Source organism: Balaenoptera physalus, assembly GCF_965194825.1.
Source record: "Balaenoptera physalus genome assembly, chromosome: 5".
Lineage (NCBI taxonomy): Eukaryota > Metazoa > Chordata > Mammalia > Artiodactyla > Balaenopteridae > Balaenoptera > Balaenoptera physalus.
This window is the reverse complement of record NC_138884.1, coordinates 125,072,051-125,090,001: the sequence shown is the minus strand read 5'-3', so window position 1 is coordinate 125,090,001 and position 17,951 is coordinate 125,072,051. Positions and strand designations below refer to the sequence as shown.

General features: G+C 35.4%; 1 protein-coding gene across 12 annotated transcripts in view; it reads left to right on the top strand.

Annotated features, from left to right (window-relative positions):
• Window positions 1-11,890, top strand: part of LOC309661250 (bifunctional heparan sulfate N-deacetylase/N-sulfotransferase 4) — an 823,039-nt gene extending 811,149 nt beyond the window's left edge. For 11 of the 12 annotated variants that reach the window (XM_082462799.1, XM_082462798.1, XM_082462797.1 and 8 more), the window contains 2 exons: window positions 660-762; window positions 8,513-11,890. In XM_082462799.1, coding sequence (XP_082318925.1) covers window positions 660-762; window positions 8,513-8,632 — 223 coding nt within the window. In that variant the 3' untranslated portion in view covers window positions 8,633-11,890. Of the gene's footprint in view, window positions 1-659; window positions 763-8,512 lie in introns of those variants that run through there. The other variant, XM_082462795.1, reaches the window with a different exon arrangement.
• Window positions 11,891-17,951: the final 6,061 nt, after the last annotated feature.

Below are 17,951 nucleotides of genomic sequence, written 5' to 3'. Positions count from 1 at the left end.
GCAGCCACATAGCACAGGGAGATCAGCTCGGTGCTTTGTGACCACCTAGAGGGGTGGGTTTGGGAGAGTGGGAGGGAGGGAGACACAAGAGGGAAGAGATATGGGGATATATGTATATGTATAGCTGATTCACTTTGTTATAAAACAGAAACTAACACACCACTGTAAAGCAATTATACTCCAATAAAGATGTTTTTAAAAAAAAAAGTATATTTACGTTACATTCAGTCACCTTACTGTATACCATTGAATGATTTCAAAGAAGTCTGTGAATATATTTTAACAGGGAAATCATAGAAATAAGACAATAAATATTCTAAAGATCCTATATATATGGTTGTAGTTTTGTAGTTCATCTTTCATCTTTTATGGATGAACAGGTAAAATATAAAACTTAATAATTTCATCATAAGAAAAGACTAAAGATCTATATGTTCTTTTTCATTACAGTAGAAATATCAAAAATATATAACATATAGTTTATTTAATCTCATAAATCAATTCAATGAATATTTGTAGAATTGAATTAAATTAAATCAAAGCAACAGGCATATGAAAGTGCATTTCCTTTATACAGTTGGTGAGGCTCTCTCAAAATTCTGTGTATAATTTATAATCATTATATTTTTATTATCATTTATATATTTGATCTTTTGTAGTTTTGATCCCCAGAAGGGCTTTTGGTGTCAACTACTGGAAGGAGGAAAGACCAAATGCCTTGGAAAAAGCAAAGGTCGAAAGTATCCACCCATGGATCCAGAGGTAATATTTTCCTCATCTTTGAAATACACTGGTAGAACCCTGTGCATACAACTATTTCAAAGCTAGTAGGCAATAAAATTGATTCCTTTTTCTGCTTTTTCATTGCTATTGATAGTTTTATATTTGGAAAATAAATAGACAGACCAACAGAGATAGATGATTGATAGATATCTGTAGAAGCTGTGTGCTGGGATGCAATTCAAACATAAATACTTACTGAACAGTAACTCCTTTCCAGATGTGTAAAGTACTTAAATAAATTATCTACTAAACAAGTGGTTTTGGACAAAATATATAAGCATTATTATTACATATTAAATACATATATCCAACGCCTATACAATGCATGGTACTGAGTTAAGCAAAGGAGAGTAAACTGCTCTGATCACCAATTACAACATGTGGTGGAGAGCTTCTTCCACATCGCCAAGCAAGGCTCAGACACCAGCTGTGTGTCCCACAACTCAACACAATTCTGACACTGTCTTCCCAAAGATAGTAACAGATCCCACAGGCTAAGGACCCCATCCTACAAGACTGTCCCTCCCTGTTCAGGTTTTCACCTCAAGTCCCAAGTCCAGGTTATCACCTCCATCTTGAACCACTGGCTATAGATTGGACGTTCCAAAAACCCCCTCCTTTGTTCTGATTAATATGCTAGAGCAACTCCCAAAACTCAGAGCAACATTTTTCTTATTGGATCACTGTTTTATTACAAAGGGATATAACTCAGAAATAGCCAGATATATGAGCTGCATAGGCCAAGATATGGGGTAAGGGTGTGGAGCTTCCATGCCTTTTCTGATTTCTCTAGTCTCCCCAAATCTCCACGTGTTCATCAACCCAGAAACTCTCCAAACCCCATCCTTTTTCGGTTTTTATGGAAGTTTCATTACAGGGACATGATTGATTAAATCACTGACAAATGGTGATTGATTCAACCTCCAGCCCCTCTCCCTTTCCCTGTGGTCAGGGGATAACATTAAAGTTCCAACCTTTTGCACCAGAGGGCAGACAGCAGAAGCAAGAAGAACTACAGTCCTGCAACCTGTGGAACAAAAACCACATTCACAGAAAGATAGACAAGATGAAAAGGCAGAGGGCTATGTACCAGATGAAGGAACAAGATAAAACCCCAGAAAAACAACTAAATGAAGTGGAGATAGGCAACCTTCCAGAAAAAGAATTCAGAATAATGATGGTGAAGATGATCCAAGACCTCGGAAAAAGAATGGGAGCAAAGATCGAGAAGATGCAAGAAATGTTTAACGAAGACCTAGAAGAATTAAAGAACAAACAAGCAGAGATGAACAATACAATAACTGAAATGAAAACTACACTAGAAGGAATCAATAGCAGAGTAACTGAGGCAGAAGAACGAATAAGTGACCTGGAAGACAGAATGGTGGAATTCACTGCTGCGGAACAGAATAAAGAAAAAAGAATGAAAAGAAATGAAGACCGCCTAAGAGACCTCTGGAACAACATTAAACGCAACAACATTTGCATTATAGGGGTCCCAGAAGGAGAAGAGAGCGAGAAAGGACCCGAGAAAATATTTGAAGAGATTATAATCAAAAACTTCCCTCACATGGGAAAGGAAATAGCCACCCAAGTCCAGGAAGCGCAGCCAGTCCCATACAGGATAAACCCAAAGAGAAACATGCCGAGACACATGGTAATCAAATTGGCAAAAATTAAAGACAAAGAAAAATTATTGAAAGCAGCAAGGGAAAAATGACAAATAACATACAAGGGAACTCCCATAAGGTTAACAGCTGATTTCTTAGCAGAAGCTGTGCAAGCCAGAAGGGAGTGGCATGATATACTTAAAGTGATGAAAGGGAAGAACCTACAACCAAGATGACTCTACCCGGCAAGGATCGCATTCAGATTTGATGGAGAAATCAAAAGCTTTACAGACAAGCAAAAGCTAAGAGAATTCAGCACCACAAAACCACCTCTACAACAAATGCTAAAGGAATTTCTCTAACTGGGAAACACAAGAGAAGAAAAGGACCTACAGAAACAAACCCAAAACTATTAAGAAAATGACCACAGGAACATATATATCGATAATTACCTTAAACGTGAATGGATTAAATGCTCCAATCAAAAGACACAGGCTTGCAGAATGGATACAAAAACAACACCCATATATATGCTGTCTACAAGAGACCCACTTCAGATCTAGGGACACATACAGACTGAAAGTGAGGGGATGGAAAAAGATATTCCATGCAAATGGAAATCAAAAGAAAGCTGGAGTAGCAATACTCATATCAGATAAAATAGACTTTAAAATACAGAATGTTACAAGAGACAAGGAAGGACACTGCATACTGATCAAGGGATCAATCCAAGAAGAAGATATAATAATTGTAAACATTTATGCACCCAACATAGGAGCAAATCAATACATAAGGCAACTGCTAACAGCTATAAAAGAGGAAATTGACAGTAACACAATAATAGTGGGGGACTTTAACACCTCACTTACACCAATAGACAGATCATCCAAAATGAAAATAAATAAGGAAACAGAAGCTTTAAATGACACAATAGACCAGATAGGTTTAATTAATATTTTTAGGACATCCGATCCAAAAACAGCAGATTACACATTCTTCTCAAGTGTGCATGGAACATTCTCCAGGATAGATCACATCTTGGGTCACAAATCAAGCCTCAGTAAATTTAAGAAAATTGAAATCATATTAAGCATCTTTTCTGACCACAACACTATGAGATTAGAAATGAATTACAGGGAAAAAATGTAAAAAACACAAACACATGGAGGCTAAACAATACGTTACTAAATAACCAAGAGATAACTGAAGAAATCAAAGAGGAAATCAAAAAATACCTAGAGACAAATGACAATGAGAACACGACCATCCAAAACCTACGGGATGCAGCAAAAGCAGTTCTAAGAGGGAAGTTTATAGCTATACAAGCCTACCTCAAGAAACAAGAAAAATCTCAAGTAAACAATCTAACCTTACACCTAAAGGAACTAGAGAAAGAAGAACAAACAAAACCCAAAGTTAGCAGAAGGAAAGAAATCATAAAGATCAGAGCAGAAATCAATGAAATAGAAACAAAGAAAACAATAGCAAAGATCAGTAAAACTAAAAGCTGGTTCTTTGAGAAGATAAATAAAATTGATAAACCATTAGCCAGACTCATCAAGAAAAAGAGGGAGAGGACTCAAATCAATAAAATTAGAAATGAAAAAGGAGAAGTTACAACAGACACTGCAGAAATACAAAGCATCCTAAGAGACTACTACAAACAACTCTATGCCAATAAAATGGACAACTTGGAAGAAATGGACACATTCTTAGAAAGGTATAACCTTCCAAGACTGAACCAGGAAGAAAGACAAAATATGAACAGACCAATCACAAGTAATGAAATTGAAAGTGTGATTAAAAATCTTCCAACCAACGAAAGTCCAGGACCAGATGGCTTCACAGATGAATTCTATCAAACATTTAGAGAAGAGCTAACACACATCCTTTTCAAACTCTTCCAAATAATTGCAGAGGAAGGAACACTCCCAAACTCATTCTACAAGGCCACTATCACCCTGATACCAAAACCAGACAAAGATACTACAAAAAAAGAAAATTACAGACCAATATCACTGATGAATATAGATGCAAAAATCCTCAACAAAATACTAGCAAACGAATCCAACAACACAGTAAAAGGATCATACACCATGATCAAGTGGGATTTATCCCAAGGATGCAAGGATTCTTCAATATACGCAAATCAATCAATGTGATACACCATATTAACAAATTGAAGAATAAAAACCATATGATCATCTCAATAGATGCAGAGAAAGCTTTTGACAAAATTCAACACCAATTTATGATAAAAATCTCTCCAGAAAATGGGCATAGAGGGAACCTACCTCAACATAATAAAGGCCATATACGACAAACCCACAGCAAACATCATTCTCAGTGGTGAAAAACTGAAAGCATTTCCTCTAAGATCAGGAAGAAAACAAGGATGTCCACTATCACCACTATTATTCAACATCGTTTTGGAAGTCCTAGCCAAGGCAATCAGAGAAGAAAAAGAAATAAAAGGAATCCAAATTGGAAAAGAAGAAGTAAAACTGTCACTGTTTGCAGATGACATACTATACATAGAGAATCCTAAAGATGCCACCAGAAAACTACTAGAGCTAATCCATGAATTTGGTAAAGTAGCAGGATACAAAATTAATGCACAGAAATCTCTTGCATTCCTATACACTAATGATGAAAAATCTGGAAGAGAAATTAAGGAAACACTCCCATTTACCATTTCAAGAAAAGAATAAAAAGAATACCATTGCAAGAAAGAATAAAATACCTAGGAATAAACCTACCTATGGAGACAAAAGACCTGTATGCAGAAAACTATAAGACACTGATGAAAGAAATTAAAGATGATACCAACAGATGGAGAGATATACCATGTTCTTGGATTGGAAGAATCAGTATTGTGAAAATGACTATACTACCCAAAGCAATCTACAGATTCAATGCAATCCCTATCAAATTACCAATGGCATTTTTTATGGAACTAGAACAAAAAATCTTAAAATTTGTATGGAGACACAAAAGACCCCGAATAGCCAAAGTAGTCTTGAGGGAAAAAAACGGAGCTGGAGGAATCAGACTCCCTGACTTCAGACTATACTACAAAGCTACAGTAATCAAGACAGTTTGGTACTGGCACAAAAACAGAAACATAGATCAATGGAACAAGATAGAAAGCCCAGAGATAAACCCACGCACCTATGGTCAACTAATCTATGAAAAAGGAGGCAAAGATATACAATGGAGAAAAGACAGTCTCTTCAATAAGTGGTGCTGGGAAAACTGGACAGCTACATGTAAAAGAGTGAAATTAGAACACTCCCTAACACCAAACACAAAAATAAACTCAAAATGGATTCGAGATCTAAATGTAAGACCAGACACTATAAAACTCTTAGAGGAAAACATAGGAAGAACACTCTTTGACATAAATCACAGCAAGATCTTTTTTGATCCACCTCCTAGAGTAATGGAAATAAAAACAAAAATAAACAAATGTGACCTAATGAAACTTAAAAGCTTTTACACAGCAAAGGAAACTACAAACAAGACGAGAAGACAACCCTCAGAATGGGAGAAAATATTTGCAAAGGAATCAACGGACAAAGGATTAATCTCCAAAATATATAAACAGTGCATGCAGCTCAATATTAAAGAAACAATCAACCCAATCCAAAAATGGGCAGAAGACCTAAATAGACATTTCTCCAAAGAAGACATACAGATGGCCAAGAAGCGCATGAAAAGCTGCTCAGCATCACTAATTATTAGAGAAATGCAAATCAAAACTACACTGAGGTATCACCTCACACCAGTTAGAATGGGCACCATCAGAAAATCTACAAACAACAAATGCTGGAGAGGGTGTGGAGAAAAGGGAACCCTCTTACACTGTTGGTAGAAATGTAAATTGATACAGCCACTATGGAGAACAGTATGGAGGTTCCTTAAAAAACTAAAAATAGAATTACCATGTGATCCAGCAATCCCAATACTGGGCAGATACCCAGAGAAAACCAAAATTCAAAAAGACACATGCACCCCAATGTTCATTGCAGCTCTATTTACAATAGCCAGGTCATGGAAGCAACCTAAATGCCCATCAACAGACGAATGGATAAAGAAGTTGTGGTACATATATACAATGGAATATTACTCAACCATAAAAAGGAATGAAATTGGGTCATTTGTTGAAACGTGGATGGATCTAGAGACTGTCATACAGAGTGAAGTAAGTCAGAAAGAGAAAAACAAATATCGTATATTAACGCATGTATGTGGAACCTAGAAAAATGGTACAGATGAGCCGGTTTGCAGGGCAGAAGTTGAGACACAGACGTAGAGAACAAACATATGGATACCAAGGGGGGAAAGCCGCGTTGGGGGTGGGGATGGTGGTGTGATGAATTGGGAATTTGGGATTGACATGTATACACTGATGTGTATAAAATTGATGACTAATAAAAACCTGCTGTATAAAAAAAATAAAAAATAAAAAGTTCCAGCCTTTTAATCACAAGGTTGGTTCCCCATGACCAGCCTCCATTCTTAGGTGGGGTCCAAAAGCCACCTCATCGATGTAACAAAATGTACCTTTATCTCTATCTCACTTAGGAAATTCCAAGAGTTTTAGGAGCTCTGTGCCAGAAATGGGGTCAATGATCAACTTCATATTTCTTATTATGAATCACAATATCACAAATAGGATACAGGATAAAACAGTTATGAGCCCAGATTTATTATAGGAGGATAAATTAGTTACAGTCACTTGTTTATAGTAAGATACACAAAACAATGTGAAACTACAAAAAGGCAGGGGAAAAAAATCTTTCAATAAAAGTTATGGTATGTGGAGATAGACTAGGATTGGGAAACCAATTAGCAATCAACTGAGCAGATATAATGAGTACCTCTCCTAAGACAAGGTGGGCCAAAAGAGGATGGAAGTGATTAGGTATTACTATGGATATAGAAGAACCAGAAGGTCCTCAAACTATACCTTTGAACTCAATAATTTCAAAAGGGCTTCAAAAATCACTTTAATCTACCAAGAAACCAATGTAAAATTCCACTACTTCTATAAAAATCTTATCCAGAATTTGAAGTGTTTACAATCTGGTTTAAGGGAAGAAATGTAATGAAATACCTGGTGAATGGTACAAGACGAAATGTAGTTGTCTTAAGTCCATTTCCACAGTACACACAAAAGTGGCTAAGGGAGTTTTAGGAAGAAAGAGACTCATTTGTGCTAAAATATTGGGAGGGCTTAAGAGAGATGGTGTAACTTTGACCAGATGGAAACCTATACGTGGGCCATTGCTGCCTATATTTTCACAGGAAAAATGTTCATCTCTACTATTTTATCAAAGAGACACAGAACTATGTTCATTGGGTTCTAATATGAGGTAAGTGACATCCAGAGAGAAAGACCAATTATAAATTTTCTGTCTTTCAGAAATAAAACAAACTAAAACCACAGATATATCTGATAATCCTTTTTAAAAACATTCATCTAAAAGTGGCCCATCAGTCCAGCTTGGTTAGGAATATAAGAATCACAGGAAAGATCATTATAATGATCTTTATAATGAGACCTTATAATATCTTTGAAGAAGAAACGCTTAATTATTTTTCAAAAAAACTGTTTTGGTCCTGAATAAATATAGAAAACATTTTATAAATTGCAAGTTATTTCTTTAATCATGAAATTCAACTTTTGTGATTATGTTCATTTTTCATCTTTATGCTATGACCCAATTTTACATAAAGTGACCAATTTTAAAAACATAGATGTTTTTTCTGTAGATTTGGTACCACATCCAGTCCCTACGTACCTCATTCTTCTTTAGTATTATATACTTCTTATCAACTTTTGTCCCTACATAGACTTCAGCAATCCCTTAATAAATAGGTGTTTTAGTGGTTGTATAAGGCACATAAGTTATACCCGGACCCATTTTTATTTTACAGCTACACTTCTGCCAAATCTTTTCTAATGGTAAAAATGAGTGATATCTGTGGAAAAATACAAAGAAATACCTATTTTATAGCCAGTCCTAGTGTAGTAGAATTTCTTAAGAAATGTGCACAATCTCATTTAATGAACTAATAGCTTCCTTTGCCTTCTTTTTCTATTCACTTTTCAGTCTAGAACCTTCCTCTCTAATTACTACCGAGATCATAATGTGGAACTGTCCAAACTGCTACACAGACTGGGGCAGCCTCTCCCATCATGGCTGAGACAGGAGCTACAAAAAGTGAGATAGCACTGGAGAGAAGAACCAAGGCTCCCAAGATACTGACTTTTACTATGAAACAGAAAAACAAACCCCCCATCTTTTATCCCCTTAATGCACTTGTGACTGTCAACAGAGGATCGTGTGAATAAATCTCCTTCTATCTTTTTCATAAAATGAAAACTGTTATATATGCACGCATTGGCAATTACTAGCATCAATCGCTGTGTGAGCTTTTGAGAAATAATGTGGGGTTTTGTGGCATTACCCGGTTTCCAATGTGGGGATCATAACACAGCCCAGTTCCTCTGTTAACCATAAGGTTTCTGAAACTGTGTTTGACTGAGAATTCTGATTATATGCAAGAGACAAATTAGAATCTTGAGGAAAAGATAAGGACTGAGATATCTGTAAATGAGGCTAGTAGTAACCCAATATCTGAATTAAGGGCTTACATTTTCCCTTGCTAATTTAAAAACAATTTTGCTTTTGTTATGAAATTATAAGTATAATCCTATACTCTTATTTTCAGCAGTTATTACTTATTATATTTAGCCCACACATGTTTTCCTCTGTTACTCCTCTTTATGAATTTCTTTGACTTGCTAAAGAACTTGCGAAGTTGTAACCTCCCACATTTTTGGTCTGTTTTCCTCTTATAGGAGGAGACTATCTGAAAGTTTCCATATTCACTGACAATAGTATTTTATCTGGCAAGGCATGCCATTCTCAGTGAATTTTGCATTATGGTTCCAACAGCGTCTATCAGAGATTTGGGGGGGAAATGAATGAGAAAGTGCACACTTTGCGTAATATTAACTACTGTGTGTAAGGCCATCTTTCCATGGGTAAAAATCTTACCATGCTATTAATCTAGGTATTTCCACCTGGACAATGATGTAGTATTTATATATTTTTTCACTATCCACAGAAGAAAAAAAACTTTATTGATAAGACATGGAATGAAAATACCAATATGTGTTTACAGGTAGAGAGAGGCACTTGTGCCTTTTATGTAGTACATGTCAATCGTTTAAAGCATGCACTTTTATATGTGTCAGTACATATACTAATGCAGAAGATTATGTTTTTAATGCCTATTTAACAGAAGAAATGTAATTTAAAACTTACCTCTTTAAACACCATGAATTCTCTAAATTAAACCATATTTCTCATCCATGCCATCCAAAAATTAATTTCTAGAGAAGAAGTGATGCTCTTCCTGTCTTAGAGTTATAGGTTACTCTCCCATTTGGAGGATTTTTGTCTCATTTGTCAATGAAGATATGTTAAAGATTTGTTAATCTTTTCAGTGATACATGAAGGTAAAATTTCAGCAGAACAGTAAATCAAAGTGGCTTTGGTAGCATTACCTATCAATCCATCCTTCCTCCAGAGTAATTTTTCTATAGGCTGTAAATAATATTACATTCTCCTATAATCTGAGCAATTATGCTTGACATAATTCAATGTCTTCAAAGGAAACTGAAGATCATCTTTTCTGTTTATTTGTTGTTTGTGGTTTTAAGCAAACAATTCAAGTATGATCTAAAAGAGAATCAAGAAACAGGATTCACCTTTGGATCTATACTTCATTAAGATTTTTGTTTTTCTGTTGTTTTCCCACTGCATCTAAAGGCTCTTGATCTTTTTCAGAAAATGTTAAGATTTTTCTTGGGTATGAATTAATACAAATCACAAAACTGTTGCTTTTGTTGTTCTTTGTTCAGTGTGAGACTCAGTTTCTCCACCTTATTGTTACTTAGGTGAGCATGTGCTTGATAGCATTCCATTAAAGCACACTAAAATCGTAAGAATTGTGTATTTAGAACTCTAACTTTTGATTTATTTGTTCACTAGTTTCCTCCAGTTACATTCTAATTTTTTCTTTCGTTAAGTAGAGATTAACATTTTTTTTTCCCAAGTGGGAAGAAAGAGATATTTGTAGAAAAGAGGGGAGATACTTTTCATATTGAGTAAAATTCATATAATTCAAAGTCCACCTTATCACCAGATTTTTTAAAGTGTAACTAATTTTCTGCATTTTTTTATTTTTTCTAAATAATGTATACAGTATCATTCACCTACCTACAAATAGCTGGGAGCAAAATTCCCACAAATTCAACTAGTCTTTTCTTCCCTGGTTCATTTCAATCAGTATGCACATTTTTCTTACTAAGATTGACAATGAAGACAACAAAACAAATTTTAATTATGTAATTCATCTCTTACAGTAAACTACTTAGAGGAACTCTGGGCTATGAGAAGATTATAATAAATCTGGAAAAATTTTAGTTTTAATAATATCTTGGTTTTCCCAATTTTTACCCACTGGCTACTTCAGAACTATTGACTCAAGATTTAACATAGGTAATAGTTTAGCATTCTAAATAAATTATCTTTCGTGGTCTTGAATGACATACTTTTTAAAATTTTAAGGAACTTCCTAAAACCTTTAAACAAGCCAGTATTTCTCCTCTTTCCTTCTTTTTCTTTATTCCAACTGCCTAACTTACAAATATAATCGTTGATTACATTAATAAAGGTAAGGAACAATATTTAATTATAACCCTACATCAAAATATATTAATATATGCTTGTCAAATACCAGCCTCTAAAAATTATATTACAAATCTCATACAAAAACAAATTTTGTTTGTGTTTAACAATGGCCTCAAAACAATTAAATAAGCAACAAGGAATAATGCTAGTGAGAAGAATTTATACTCCTTCTAACACTGTTTTTTTTTTCTACAAAAAAGATAGTTCTTCATCCAATAAGAGATTTTATTTGCCTTGATTTCAACAAACCCATTCACATGTACCTCATGGAGTTTTTGCTCTTCTATCTCACTGTTTTAATATGATATAAAGTGACCTGTTTACCATGAGTGTCAATTTATTTTTAATTATGCAAACAATTTACACTCAGATAATATCTTACAAGCCTGCTTTTGGTGGCTAGATAAGATATTAACCATTTGCTTGATGGAGGTCCCTCAAAAACAATGCTGGCCAACGATTTCAAAAAGAAAGAAATCGAAGAGTCTTGCATATAGGATTTTACTTCAACTGTAGGAACACAGCTTGGCCATAGGTACATGTTTGTTTAGTATATGTATATATATATATGCAAATGAATATTTTCTTGTGTGAGCCAGTGAGGTGGGTGGAGAGAACATAAAGAGAACTCTGCATTTACTGAAATTGTTAAATAACTGATGTAGTACATGCATAACATATCTTTGGTTCTCACTTCTTCAGAATAAATATTACTGCTGGTATGGCCACTAGAGTAATGTTGTTTTTTCCTCTAAAATCCAAGGTTTTCACCCATAGATGAATCTACTTCCTTCCCTTTGACTTGGTTCACTCTATACATATTCCCTGAATTCCAAACATATAACAAGTGTAACCAGGAAATTATGAGAGTGGTCTTTGGGTATCTGGGGTCACATCCCAGTTCTGCCTCAGGCAAGCTATGTGGCCTCGGACAATTTGTGGAACATCCCTGAGTCACAGTTTCCTTTTTTGTAAAATAGAGACAATAAAGTATTACTCATGGGGTCACTGTAAACATTAAATGAGAATATATTTAAACAACTTGGCCCATTGCCTAATGTAGTTATGCTGGAACATGTTTGTTACAGAAATAACATATAATATTCAAACCACTATCTCTTTTTTCATCAGACAAGAATATGTTTTTCTATTCCCTTTAATAATAAAACATATATATCTTAAACATACAATTAACTGTATTTGGTTAAAATGAGAAACTGTCTTCACCATCATTTTTCAAAAATAAATTTTGCATGGCTCCCTGCTATGGCTCTGATCAACATTCAGAGCAAAATCATTCCAGCTCAGTCCCTTCTATTGAAGTCTCTTTGTCCCTTTCCTCCTACCTACTTAATCCTCAGTTTATCTAGTAGAATATCTTCCCTTTATCTTCACTTTATATTTCTCTCTTCAAATTTTTTGCAACCCAACAGATCCTCTATCAGGAATATCAGGTCTAGAGGTACAACTCCCTCAAAGGAAAGTCATAAAATTTAATGAAGAGATACATATAATAACAAATCAATGCTTAAAGATCCTAGATAGTTAAAAATTACAAGAAAATTTATCTGAATTCTCTATGAGTCTTTATCTCCAACTTCACCTCTTGTGATAAGATCTCCTTTCCACAAATGAAGCATTCTAATATATTGCTTCCTATTATATTTATTAATACCAAATTTTTTTTTTTTGCATTTTTCATTGCAAATGTCTGGTATTTCAGGCCCCCAATAAGACATTTATATAAATAGTTAGTTTCCATTCAAAAATATTTTACTGTTTCTCATATTTTATTTAATACAATATGTCTAAAATATTATTTCAACATGAAATCAATTAAAAAATTATTAATGAGATTTTTATACCCTTGTGGTCATACTGAGCCTTCAAAATCTAATTTGTATTTCACCCATATAGCACATAACAATTTTGGACTTGCCACATTCCAAGTGCTGGATAGCCACATGGGGCTAGAGGTTTCTATGTTGGACAGCACAGCTCTAATCTCTATTCTCTTCATCTACTTGTTTTTGATCACCTCCTATTCACCCCAATGGTGAGAGCTGAATTCTTGCCCTACAGTTATCAGGGGGCGCCAAACACACAACTCCCAACACTGGGCAGATGGGATCAACAGCGATTTCTTTGTTACGTATACTCAACAGCCTGGGAAGAGGACATTGCACACCATGCCAGATGCCAAAGGGGCTGCACTTGGGAAGAAATGAATAACCAGGGCTGTGAGAGACAAGCTTTGTAGCACCAAGAGGTTGAGGTGGCCCTTGGTTCCCACAAGAACATGTAATTGGCTAGTTTGAGTAATTCTGCAGGCTGGCAGGGAACTGAAGCCCACTTTCAGGGACAAGCAGAAACTGTACCTGGTCCACTTGATAAGGACAAGTTTGGGCCAGGGTACCTTGCCCACAGGAGCAGAAAGGAAGCAGACTTTGTGGGTAGGCCATTTAAGATCATCCCAATTTTCCCAGATGTCAACAAAGTATGAAATATTGAGTCAATTTAGGCTTCACACCATACCTCTAACCATTGTTTTACTACAGGCTCTCCTTATCTCTCCTAGAATTTTGTCACACACTCTGACCTAGAGCTGTCATTTCTCTCTAAATCATACACCACACTAATGTTGGAATGGTCTTTATAACTTGTAAATAGGGCCAAACTATTCTTTACCTTAGAAAACCTTCAAATGTTCCCCAAATGTAAAGGACAATATGCAAACTCCAATATATATTCCATGAAGTTCCTTTATGATCTGTGATTTTGTCTACCTGGCCATTCTTATTTCACAATCTTTAAAAATTACATTCCAAATTCTAGTAACAATCACCTATTTACAATTCTCCAATTACCTCATGATTTTTACATCTCTAGGCATTTGTACATGCTGCTGCCCAGAACACTTGAATTGGCATTGCTACTTCACTAACACAGTACCACTTTGAATTTCAAGCAACCTGGCTGTGTAAGTCCTTTCCCTTTTGCTAGCCAATTCTTTCATGTCTAAATCACAGAAGTATCAGGCTTCTCAATGTTGCATCTCTGGCTTTAAGTTGTACCAGAAATCTTCCATTTCCCTTGGCATTAGGCCCTCAATATCTGGGTAATAATGATAATATATTTATCACTATAATCCCAGCAGCTGGCTTGATATTCTTAGATTACACCATTATTGTTTCACCTACATTGTAGTGTTGTCATGCTAAACTGTAAATTATTAGAATCAGAGATGTCTTTTCCTTTTTTCGTCTCTCATGTGTAACACGGTACCTGGCACAAGATAAATAATTGTTAAATGAACATATGCATTACTTTATATCTTTACACTAGTAAGAAATGAACTTCAATCTGTAAGCATAAAACTTATACAGTCATTCTCTCACTCATAGCACCAAGGTGTACGTATTCATGGCTGTTTGCATTTAAAGGTATTGCCTGTTCTCTAAAAGAGTCTTTATGTTTGTACATCTCAGTTGCCTATTCTTATCTAACAAGACCAGCCAAACAGACCAAATCAAACATCCCTAGACATATCAGGAATTGAACTACCCCGACTGTTGTTATTTTATATTGGTTTAAAGATCTCACAGTAGTGCTTCCTACAAATATGTTTGTTTGCAATCAGTACAGAGCTAAGAGCTGCCTGTCTACAATGCACTTCTTGTGGTAAAAGTGCATGGCTTAGAATTAAAATGAGTTCAACATGCTGAATGGGATACGAGATCATTGACTTGGTATTTGACCATTGAGGCCCTTGAGTTTTAAATATTTATTTTTCCTACTGACAAAGAAAGTAATGCTAATTGTTTAATGATGCATGTAAAATGTCTGTGGAAACACTGCCAAGAAAAAACATAGGTGGAACTGCTATGTCACAAACGTTGGCACTTTCTTTTTTAAATCAAGTGGAATTCAAATATCGCCATATAATCAGATATGTCCATGCAAATGCAATTATTTCTAGGATATTCTTAATTATTTAACACTTCATTCTCATTTTCTTAAATCTTACAAATCTTTTCGGAATTCTAAATGGTACACCAGGAATAAGACACTAGCTGCAGGGTAAGACTATACAGCAGAAAAGAGAAGCCAGAAGCCAATTTGCAAGTATACAAGAGAATCAGGACTGCATTTTTGTGGCTACCAATGACCATTCCTAGATCACATGAGTTGGTATAAGAGACCAAAATCACTGTGGGTCGTATAAATGTCAGCAGTGATTTCAGAAGAGCAGGAAGAAACCTCAACTACTTCTGACCTGGAGCAAGAGAAGGCATCTTAGTACCTGGACCAAATGTACCAAGGAGAGGAAAGGAAGGGTGTGTCAGGAGAGGAACTTTTATATTGAGTATATTTTCCCCCATTTTGTTTGCTGATGAAGATGGACCGCAAGTCAAGGATAGCGTAGTGTGTGTTAGGGAGTGTTGGAGGTGGGAGGCTTATTGTAACACAGCATTTGAGGTTCAAAACCAACAGACTGTGGTTTGTCTACATTATCTAAAATAAGCTCTCTTCACTCTATGCTCTATGGAGTGAAGCTATAGACATGTTTTTCTTTCTGAACTTCCAGGTAATAAAGTCTGTGGACTAAATGCTCACAGGTCTAAATCAATTGTAATTCTCTCCTACATGTTCCCAGGACGTTGCGTGGAAATCACACAGAGTCTTATCCAGAAGCCTTTAACATCTCGATGAAATCAAACATATGCAAACCTATAGCTATGTATTGAAGAGATAACTAATGTTTCCACAGATAAGACCCTGAGGACACTTGGTTCCCATTTCAGTAGTGCAGCGAAGCTAAAAAGAAGCATGACAATAGACTTAGTTAATAAGAAATTATGCCTTTGTCACAGGTAACATACAATGCATAAAATCACCAACCATCTCTTCCCTCAGCCAACTTTAATCGATATGAAAAAGCAAGCATTTAGCATTACGTGTGCTATTCTCTGAAATGAACCAATGTGTATGAACCCCTCATGATTTCTGTAACAAAGTCTATCAAACTATTTTAAGCTATTTCAACCTGAAGAAGTTCAGTGCATAATGTATTATATGGAATTCTGAAGCCAGAGTCACGGCTCAACCCTGGCAATACCACTTATCCACTGTGTGAGTTTCCTCAGGCACATTACTTACACTCAATATGCTACAATTTCCTCATCTCCACATTGCAGATACTAATATCAGCTACCCCTTTAGGTTATTGTGATGATTATATGAGTTAAAATACATAAAAGCACCTAGAACAGTAGCTGGCCATTATAAGAGTGTCTGCTATTATTAGCTACTTTGTGCATATCTATTTTAAAATTCATATTTTAAAATGCATATCCACACTTTAAAATTCTAGTTCTCTCAACTATTTTTATGTGGTTGACCAAGTTATGGGATTCTTATGAGTCTCATTTCTTCCTGAATAAAGAACTGAGGATAGGAACCTAAGAATAGAGCACAGATAAAAGAAACTAAAGTCCGAGATCTATGAATAAAAAATTATAATTGAATACTGAAATATTCTCATTAAATTCAAGTTTCCTGGAAGGGATGGATTTATTCACAACACTGAGAGAATGTGCAAAGTAGATCATCATATTTATAAAGAATAACACAAAATTGTTTAAGTGTTATTATTGAGAAATAATAGAAAAGAAAAGTTCCAATTGATAAGTTATAGAAAATATCAACCTAATTTTTTAAATGGAGTTAAAAACAACAGCAAGAACAGTGTAGTCTGTAAACTACAGATCATTTAAATTAACAATTTGTGCTGCTCATGGGCAAGTTTGCAATTAAATTTGCCAAGAATACTCCACAGAAAACTATTGTCAGGACGTAACTTGAGATGAGATAGAATGTCCAAATTCCTCACATGATTCAGATACAGTCTTCCAACAACTCTTTTTGAGGATTAAGAGTTCAGATATTTAAACTTTTGAGGCCCCACATATATGGATGTAAGTAAAGCATCTATCTTGATTTCAAGAAATCCTGTCAGCTTTATCTTCCAAACTATTCAGGCTCCAAGAATGCCCTATCACATCCAAACCTAGGGGCACCCTAATTCAAGCCCCCACTATCTTCTCAAAGGGAACTAACATTTCTCACTTACAAATGTGAGCACCTGTAACCTATTTTCCACATCAACCAGATCAATTCTTTGACCAACTTTCCTATCACTTCCCCCTTTACTCACCGTCTTCAGTTCACACCAGCCCCCTTACTTTCCTCTGATTATGCCAAACAGGAGAGCAGAGCCTTCACACTCCCTGCCCCCTCGGCATAGACATAAATACTACAACTTCCCCAGGCATCTGCACTCCTTATCCCCTCCCCTCCTTCAAGTCTTTGCTTAAATGTCACCTCATCAGGCAAGTCTTTCCAGACCCCCATACCATCATTCTCCCAACTATTTCCCTGCTTGATTCTTCTCCCTACCACTCATCACCAACTGATATACGAATTATTTGTTCATTTGTCTGCTTCCCCAAACTATAAGTTTCATGAGAGAAGGGCTTTTCTTTCATCCATAATTTTGGTATGACCTGTGCTTGGAGCTCTCCAGAACTTTGTATTAAGCCTTCAATAAATATTAGTAAAAATAATAATAATAATTAAAAGAAAAACAAGATAGATATGTATAGAAAGTGTATACACATATATACACAAATCCATATATAAATGCATACATATGTATTACATGTGTGTGCATTATAATAATACAGATTAGTAATCATGTCTCCAATACAGCAAGCATGCCAAACCA